At 47.9% G+C, this 9,315-nt stretch overlaps 1 protein-coding gene across 2 annotated transcripts in view; it reads right to left on the reverse strand.

The window, feature by feature from the left end:
• Positions 1 to 5,504: 5,504 nt before the first annotated feature.
• Positions 5,505 to 9,315, reverse strand: part of VPS52 (vacuolar protein sorting 52 homolog (S. cerevisiae)) — a 21,712-nt gene continuing 17,901 nt past the window's right edge. For both annotated transcript variants that reach the window (XM_011986459.1, XM_011986460.1), the window contains 3 exons: positions 7,092 to 7,203; positions 6,748 to 6,866; positions 5,505 to 6,217 (listed from right to left, as the gene is read on the reverse strand). In XM_011986459.1, the coding sequence (XP_011841849.1) occupies positions 6,071 to 6,217; positions 6,748 to 6,866; positions 7,092 to 7,203 (378 nt within the window). In that variant the 3' untranslated portion in view covers positions 5,505 to 6,070. The remainder of the gene's footprint in view (positions 6,218 to 6,747; positions 6,867 to 7,091; positions 7,204 to 9,315) is intronic.

Below are 9,315 nucleotides of genomic sequence, written 5' to 3' on the forward strand. Positions count from 1 at the left end.
TTTTTTTCCTTTTCTTTTTGAGATGGAGTTTCACTCTTGTTGCCAGGCTGGAGTGCAATGGTGCAATCTCAGCTCACCACAACCTCCCCTGGGTTAGGGCGATTCTCCTGCCTCAGCCTCTCAAGTAACTGGGGTTACAGGCATGCACCACCATGCCTGACTGATTTTTTATATTTTTAGTAGAGATGGGGTTTCTCCATGTTGGTCAGGCTGGTCTTGAACTCCAAAACCTCAGGTGATCCACCCGTCTCAGCCTCCCAAAGTGCTGGGATTATAGGCGTGAGCCACCGCATAGGGTCTCTTTTCATATATTTTTAACTAAATTAATAAAACAGACTGGGTCAGTGGCTTATGCCTGTAATTCCAACACTTTGGGAGGCCAAGGTAGGAGATCACTTGAGCTCAGGAGTTCAAGACCAGCCTGGACAACATGGTGAAACCTCATTTACCAAAAACTACAGAAATTAGCCAGGCGTGATGGCACATGACTGTAGTCCCAGCTATCCCAGAGGCTGAGGTGGGTGGATTGCTTAAGTCCATGAGGTCAAGGCTGCAGTAAACGGTGATCATGCCACTGCATTCCAGCCTGGGGGGGCTGAGCAAGACTTTGTCTCAAAAAACTAAAAACTAGCTGGACGTAATGGCTCATGCCTGTAATCCTAGCACTTTGGGAGGCCGAGGAGGGCGGATCACATGAGATCAGGAGTTCGAGACCAGCCCGGCCAACATGGCAAAACCCTGTGTCTGCTAAAAATACAAAAAATAGCTGGATGTGGTGATGTGTGCCAGTAATCCCAGCTACACAGGAGGCTAAGCCAGGGGAATCGCTTGAACCCGGGAGGCGGAGGTTGCAGTGAGCCGAGATGGTGCCTCTGCCCTCCAGCCTGGGCAACAGAGCGAGACCTTGTCTCAAAAACACAAACAAAACCCCCAAAAAACTAAAAAGTAAACAAATAAATAAAACAAAATGTGGAAGCAATAGCAAAGGCTTGACCTTGCTCCAAAATCACACGATTTTTTTTAAGCTACGTTCTTATAAACTTCTTCCAAATGAGATAAACTTCTTCCAAACTTCTTCCAAAAAAATAAACTTCTGCTGAGAGGGGCATGGTCATGACTTACAGTATGGGCAGGACAAAGTTTTTTCCATCACACACACACACACTCACCCTCACACATACGGTGTTATTTCTACTAAATTGTACTTGATTCTTCTCCAGCGGCTCTGTCTGGAGTTTATTTAATGTTACTAGTTTGCCAATGAATAGAATAAGACAATAAGCAATTTTGCTTTTATTTCTTTATTTTAAAAAACTCCTTGGTTAGTCTTATGAGAAAACAAAGTGAAGAATAAAGGTAACTACTGCATGTACCACAGTAGCAAGAGGAAAAAGAGTGTCAATTAATCTAATTGATATTCAGAGGATTGCGTGGCTCTTAGTGATGGAGTTGGGATTTTGGCACGTGTACATTTGTTGGATTTTGCTACCTGGCATCTGTATCCCATTCGTCTGGTAACAGGATCCCATTTTTGCGTTGGGGCCATTATCCTCCAACATTGGGTAGTCTATGGTACTATTCTTCAAGGGACCCTCCCCTTCCTTAGAGGAGTGTGAGCACCTGACCCACCCTAAGCCTATTGGAGTTCTCTCTCTTGACCCAAAGTAGAAGCATTGACTATTGGTGTCTGCTGCCTGGACGCTGGAACTATCCTGGCTTCTGTCCTTTCCAAAGACCACCTGTTCAGCTTTTCCTTCAGTTCTGTAAATATCCTTTCAATAATTTACTATTACTTATTAATCTGTTGCTTCTCTACAACCGGCTGCCTCCTCAGCTCCATGACTCCCAGCCTGGAGTCACAGAACAAAAGCTGAATGTGGGCACAGAAGTTTCAGCCACTGAGTGCCTATATGGTTTTGAGCTCATTATTTGAAATTCAAGCTCATTACCTGAAACAGGAAGAACACCTCCTCATAAGGCTGATATGTGAATTAGATGAAATATGTCCTCTGAGATCAAGGACTTTGATTTAGTCTCTGCTGAATCCACAGTGCCTATCACAGAACACAGAGCAGAGCTTCAATAACTATGTTGGTTTAATGGCAACTGCTTCTGAAAACACTTAGTTAACTCTAGTATGTAACATGAATTGGTGTGTTCATTATGTCCAGGATGAAGACAGCCAATTTCGATTCTCCTCTCCTTAAAGTTTTGCTTGCTTTCTCTTTCTTTTCTTGAATCTTCACACTAAGTCTACTTTTTAAATTTTTTTTTTTAAAGAGATAGGGTCTCACTCTGTCACCCAGGATGGAGTGCAGTAGTGCAATCATAGGTCACTGCAATCTCTAACTCCTCTTCTCAAGCAATCCTCCTGCCTCAGCCTCACAAGTAGTTGGGACCACAGGCATGGGCCACCATGCTTAGCTTTTTTTTTTTTTTTTTTTTTTTTTGTAGAGATGGGGTCTCCCTATGTTGCCCGGGCTAGTCTCAAACTCCTGCACTCAAGATCCTCTGGCCTCTGCCTTCCAAAGGGATTACAGGCATAAGCCACCACCCTGGGCATCTGACTACTTTATTTTAAAGCTCAGTTAATTTATATCTTTTTATTATTATTTATTTATTTTATTTTACTTTTATTTTTATTTATTTTTTTGAGACAGAGTCTCACTGTCACCCAGGCTGGAGTGCAGTGGCCATCTCGGCTCATTACAACCTCCACCTCCCGGGTTCAAGTGATTCTCCTGACTCAGCCACCCTAGTAGCTGGGATTATAGGCAGGCACCACCACGCCCAGCCAATTTTTGTATTTTTAGTAGAGATGGGTTTTTGCAATGCTGGCCAGGCTGGTATCGAACTCCTTGCCTCAAGGGATCATCCTGCCTCGGCCTCCCAAAGTTCTGGGATCCCAGGTGTCAGCCACCTCGCCCGGCTGCCTGTTGTCTTAAAATCAGAAAAGCCACCTTCTTAAGTGGAGGGTAGGTGGGCCCATATTTACAGGAATGGAAGAAAGGAGAATGTTCCTTCTCTCTTTTGTCCACGTTCAGCAGCTCTGAAATTAATGCCAAAGCGAACAAACTCCCGCCCCACCGTCCCCTGCCGCCCTCGCCTTATGCCGAGACTTTGCTGTTGAACACGAAGTAAACGTTTCCCAGAAAGCCCAGTTTAAGGAAACAATTCCGGGCGAGGTGAGGGCACAAAGGTAGAGAAATAAAGGGAAATGATATTTCTTTAAAGGACAGAGATCCCTGAATAGCACTGGGGGCCGCTACAGCCCATGAGGACATCTCCAAGTCCTTCTATATGACACTAGGGACCCCTGTGCCATATACAGACACTGTTCTCAGAGATTAGCAGGGGGAAAGAGGATAATGACACAGTTCTGTCCTTCGGAATGATTGCAGATGCTTCTGAGTCTGTGAGGCCCCTGTGTCCGTCATCAGCAAAACAAGTGTGGGAGAAGTTTGAGGAGTGATGACTCCAGCAGCTACGAGTTTAAGCCTGGGAATCTTAAACCACAGAGCAGAGGATTTTGGGCTGAAGAAAAAGATCCTCCGCAGCTTCAGCGCGAAGAGGGCAGCGGGGGCCGGCGGTGGTGGGGGTGGAACCTCGCCGCCTAGGGAAGCGGGAGTAAGCCGCAGAGGCTGCGCGGGGGTTTGAGCGGAGCGTGAACAGCTCCTTCCCTTGATCATGCTGCCCTCCGGAGGTCAGTGTAGGCATCGCTGCTCCCTTTCACGCTAGTCTGTCTCTTCATCGTCTGTTCTGGATCACCCTGTCCAGAGAAACCGTTGGGTCAGAAGGTTCCAGTGGACCCCCGGGGCAAGCTTAATGTCCCTGAAAACTGCGTGCTCCAGTATCACTTGAATGCCCACCGGGTTCCGGAATCTCGAGCCTCCAGAGCTGTCCCTTCGCCCCACGGCTCACATTCCGCGTTTTTGCCCCTCAGCGACTTCAACAACACGCGCTTTTCGGTCAGCTCTGAGGATTTGGGTTCTGCGACGGACAGGGGAAGGAAAGAATGAAGGCTGCGAAGAACCGTGGTGGCTGCCTGCACAGCCCTCCCCGCATGCGAGCATTAGTTGACTAAAGCCGTCTGTCTCGACAGTCTCCCCTGCGGGGTATCTGGGGACCCTTTCTTTGGGAACCCACGCTCTTTGTCAGAGTAGCTAAATGCCTCTCCTGTCCCAAATCTCATACCCTTGGCCTTTCTCCCGTCCTCGCGCTTAGGCTGGAGTCAGGTCAAATGCCAGAACATCTGGATGCCCCAAGAGTGACACCTGGGAGTGGGTGGGCAAGAAAGCAGCAGCGGGAAGGGAAAGTGGAGGAGCAGAGGATTCCCGGGGCTGGCGTCTGGGGTGAGCTCGCGGCCCCTCAGAGCCTGGCACACCGCCGCCTGGCATCCAGCAGGTGTGAGGGAACGCATAGCGCAGTGAGTCAGGCGGTGTAAACCCTGAATAACGCGGAGCGGGTGAGCGGGGCAAGTGCGAGGTCACTTAAGGACGCAGTTCTGGCCCCGCCCTCAAGACACGTCTGGCCAATCAGGAGTCGCTGATTCTCCAATCCTCTCCCCCTGTGCTCGCCCTCCTGTGCACTTCGGTCTCAGGCGCAAACACTTTCAAAGTCGCTAGGCCAAAACGCTGAGATACGGTTTCCCAAGCCAATCAGAGAGCGGCTCTCAGATATGGGGCGGAACCCTGAAAAGGCGAGAGCTGAGATCCCGCTCCTTTCTGCCTTACCACGCCACCTCCGGCGTCCGCCAATTAGGAGAACCCGGAGCCGGACCCGCTCTCAGCCTCAGCACGCAGCAGCCTCCGCACCGCGGCGGGTGTGCTTGGCAGTCACAGACTCACTCAAGACACCTCCCGTCGCCAGCGGTCTAGACCCGCATCCGGAGGGCCTAAGGCGGGGAGTAGAATCCGCTTTCTTTCCACCACTCTCCAGGGACCTGGGAAGGGAATGTTTAGGCCGTGGGGGTGGAGGAGACAGGAAACATCCCCAAATTACCGTTTTTCCTTAACTGCACCTCTCTTCTTAGGCCTTAAAGGGATCCCTGTGTCTCTCCAGTCTAGAGCCTAAGGTCAAACGAAGCGTATAGGCATGGGCAGCAGGAAGTCTCCAAGTCAAACAAATAGATGACATGGATGAATTTCGCCCGGTCTATCCCTGCCCCAACGGTGTGGGTTGGCTGCTGCAGCCACGAGGCAAGGGACTGTGACAGCCACAACCAGAGGAGCTACGGAGCTGCTACAGAGGAGGGATTCCAGAGTCAGCTTGGGCTTGTCCGAAGGGAGCCCTCGAGATAGTGTCTGGGGCTGCGCGGCCTGGTTCTCAGCCCTTGCAGCATCTGCTTTAGCCAGGGGCCACCTTCCTCCTCTGGCCTGGAAGTAGCTAGAGGTTAGAGGTTACACCTGCCATAAGGGATATAAGCCCAGGAAGCAGTCAGAAAGGAAAGGTCACTCTAGAGATGGGGCCACCTTAAGGCCTTCAGGAGGAAGAAGAAATGGGAGAAGTGTCATGTCATATTAAATATTTATTTTCTGCATACTGACTTGGGATTAATTCTTGAGCCAGGAGGGGAGGGGTTAGTGTTCAAATTGCTGAGATCTTAGGTCAAAAAACTACGGAAAAGAAATCACTTTGAAAAACACAATGACAGAGGCAGTCACCCCTTGCCAGCAATTCCAAGAGCTGAGGCTTCATGCCTCAAGACATGGTGACTAGTTGAGTGAACCAGAGATTAACGCAGTGAAGGTTTTTACAGGGGAAGAAACAAGCCTTGGGTGTACGGGAGCAGGAAAAGAGGGTGACAGACTGGAGAAATGATAAAGGCCATTTTGGAAGCCCACAGGGAAGTGGTCTTGGGAAACCTGAAGACACTGGGAAATTCAGACGGCCAAGGAGATCCAGCTTATCCTGTTGGGCAAGGTGCTGGGAGGGAAGGCAGGTAAGCCATATCAAGGCCTGGGAGGCAAGGGGAAAACTGGAAGGGGGACCCCCAGGTGAAGAAGGGTATGGAATGGGGTGCAGAAGTCCATGGAGATGACTGGCAGATCTCAGGGTGGTTTCCGGCACATCAGAAGTTGGGCTTATGCTTCTTGAGCTCCACCATAAGGTGGTGAATGTTGATGAGCTCAGCCCGGGCAGGCAGGGCTCGGAGCTGCGGCTGGGACAGCACCCGGTGGAAGCGATGATAGACCTGGATCAGCTGGGTCAGCGCTCCCTGGTCAAAGAAAGTCATTGAGGGATCAAACTGTAAAGTGGTGCTAATAGTGATGATTAAGAATCAGGTTAGGCAGCCAGGCGCAGTGGCTCACACTTGTAATCCCAGCACTGTGGGAGGCCATGGCGGGCAGATCACGAGGTCAGGAATTCGAGACCAGCCTGGCCAACACAGTGAAACCCCATCTCTACTAAAAAATACAAAAATTAGTTGGGTGTGGTGGCAGGTGCCTGTAATCCCAGCTAATTGGGAGGCTGAGGCAGGAAAATCACTTGAACCCGGGAGGTGGAGGTGGAGGTGGAGGTGGAGGTGAGCCCAGATCGTGCCACTGCACTCCAGCCTGGACAACATAGCTAGACTCTCTCAAAAAAAAAAAAAAAAAAGAATCAGATTAGGGCTCATCCAGCACTTTGGGCACGGCTAGTAACTGAAGACCAAGGGTAACTTAGATGATGCTGAGCCCAGCAAAATGATGGGAGAAAATAATAAATGATGGGGTATCTGAGTGGGGGCTGGGACTTGCAGGTCACCTGAATGATACTGGTGCCATTTCTGAAGTTGGTGAAACTCCGCATTACATCCTGACTCAGAGATTCCACTGAGGATTTCCAGGAACTACCAAAGCCACGGATCAGCTGAGTTACCCGGGCTAATAGCAGGAGGAAAGAGAGTGTCAGAGACGGATCTGGCTAATCTTCAACTCCACTAAGTTCTCCCCAAGGTATAGCCATCCTTACCATCAAACCCTCTTTTCTGGTATTCTCTCAATCCAGTCTTTCATACTTTATTCCCCCACCATGTAATCTGCATCCTTTCATTTTTCTTTTCCACTTCCCTTACCACTGATCCCATCATTACCGCATTTTCCTCATACCTTCTTCCCCTCGAAGTCGCTCAGCCTGTCCACGCTCAATCAAAGCCTCAGCCTCCTTCACAAATGCCACTAAACCCCCAAAAGGGGGAGACAGCAACTCTTCAATGAATTCCTGGAAAGACAAACACATATACACAGGTGTCCCGGTGTCAGCAGATTTGCCCAATTCTGGCATCATGACTAATGTAGATCCGTGTGAATGGCATCTTTCAGCTGCTGCAGAAGTTAAGGAAAATTCTCTATGGAGAAAAATATCCTCAATCCTAATTTTGGCCCATACAATTCCCCTGGTTAAGATCAAACAATGAACTCAAAGATAACTAGACACAAAAGAAGGGCAGCTACCAAGAGAGTCAGCAGACACAATAAGCAATAGCTGCTGACCTTAGAACTATCAGATACAGATAGCAGTTGCACTGTTTGCAATGTCAGAAGTTAAGGATAGGCCAGGCACGGTGGCTCACACCTGTAATCCCAGCACTTTGGGAGGCTGAGGCGGGCAGATCACCTGAGGTCAGGAGTTCAAGACTAGCCTGGCCAACATGATGAAACCCCGTCTCTACTAAAAATACAAAAATTAGCTGGGCATGGTGGTGGATGCCTATAATCCCAGCTATTCGGGAGACTGAGGCAGGAGAACCGCTTGAACTCGGGAGGCGGAGGTTGCAGTAAGCTGAGATTGCGCCACTGCACTCCAGCCTGGATGAAAGAGCAAGACTCTGTCTCAAAAAAAAAGAAAAGAAAAAGTTAAGGATGTAAAAATGACCAATTAGTAAGAACTATTAGGAATGAACAGACTTGAAAAAAGGAAATTTTTTAGATATGAAAAGCGAATTTTAGAAAGTCAACAGATTAACAAGAATTATACAATGAACTAGAATTTATAACTGAAGAAAGGACTCAGAATGTAGCAGACAGAAGATGGAAAATTCTGAGATAGTAGGAGATAACAGAAATCTAATTAATGTATCTAGGCACTGAAATTGATGGCTACTAACATCACAAAGAGAGCCAAGAAGACATTATGCGCTTCCTGATGGAAATGCATACCACTACCTCTCAAATATCCCTGTAGAAAAAAAAAAAACTAATTTAAATCTGATCAAACCTTTCCATCTAATTATACATTTATGAGAAACACACCAGACAGAGGAACAGTTTGGCCACACCATGGAATGCAGTCAGCAAAATCTAAACTGTACATCATTCTAGATGACAAATGACTCAATAACTCAGTTTCTTCCACAAATAAATTGCAGAGGAGAGGGGGTTAAGATGGAAGGGAAATCTATAGATTAAAAAAAGACACATATATGGACTTTACATGGATCCTGATTTGAACCATAAAAATCATTTATGAAGGCCGGGCACAGTGGCTCATGCCTGTAATCCCAGCATTTTGGGAGGCCGAGGCGAGTAGATCACCTGAGGTCAGGAGTTTGAGACCAACCTGGTCAACATGGTGAAATCCTGTCTCTACTAAAAATACAAAAAAGGGCGTGGTGATGGGTGCCTATAATCCCAGCTACTTGGGAGACTGAGGCAGAAGAATTGCTTGAACCCGGGAGGCAGATGTTGCAGTGTGCTGAGATCGGGCCATTGAACTCCAACCTGGGGGCAACAAGAGTGCAACTCTTGTCTCAAAAAAAAAAAAAAAAATCATTTATGAAATAACTGGGGAAATCTGAATGGTAGTTATTTTAAATAAGATAATTTTTTTTAAGTGTGATAATGTAGTTTTTAAAACCATTCTGTTACCAGTTGTGGTGGCACACACCTGTAGTCCCAGTTACTTAGGACGCTAAGGTGGGAGGATCACTTGAGCCCAGGAGTTCGAGGCTGCAGGGAGCCATATCATGCCACTGCACTCCAGCCTGGGCACTACAGCAAGGCCCGATCTCAAAAATAATTTTCTTAATAAAAAAGAAAAACATTCTGATACAGATGAAGTGATAATGTATAAGATTTAATCTAAAGTAACTGGGGGACACAGAAGGAGGATAAGCAATAGGTGTTGGTACAGATGAAACAAAACTGTCCATGAATTGTTATACACAGAATATCACTGATGGCTGATGGTGCCGGGGGGTTCACTATGCTTTTCTAACAGCATATTGAAATTTCCCATAGCCGGGTGCGGTGGCTCAAGCCTGTAATCCCAGCACTTTGGGAGGCCGAGACGGGCGGATCACAAGGTCAGGAGATCGAGACCATCCTGGCTAAC

The sequence above is a fragment of the Mandrillus leucophaeus genome, unplaced genomic scaffold, assembly GCF_000951045.1.
Source record: "Mandrillus leucophaeus isolate KB7577 unplaced genomic scaffold, Mleu.le_1.0 Scaffold3, whole genome shotgun sequence".
In the NCBI taxonomy this organism is placed as follows: Eukaryota; Metazoa; Chordata; class Mammalia; order Primates; family Cercopithecidae; genus Mandrillus; species Mandrillus leucophaeus.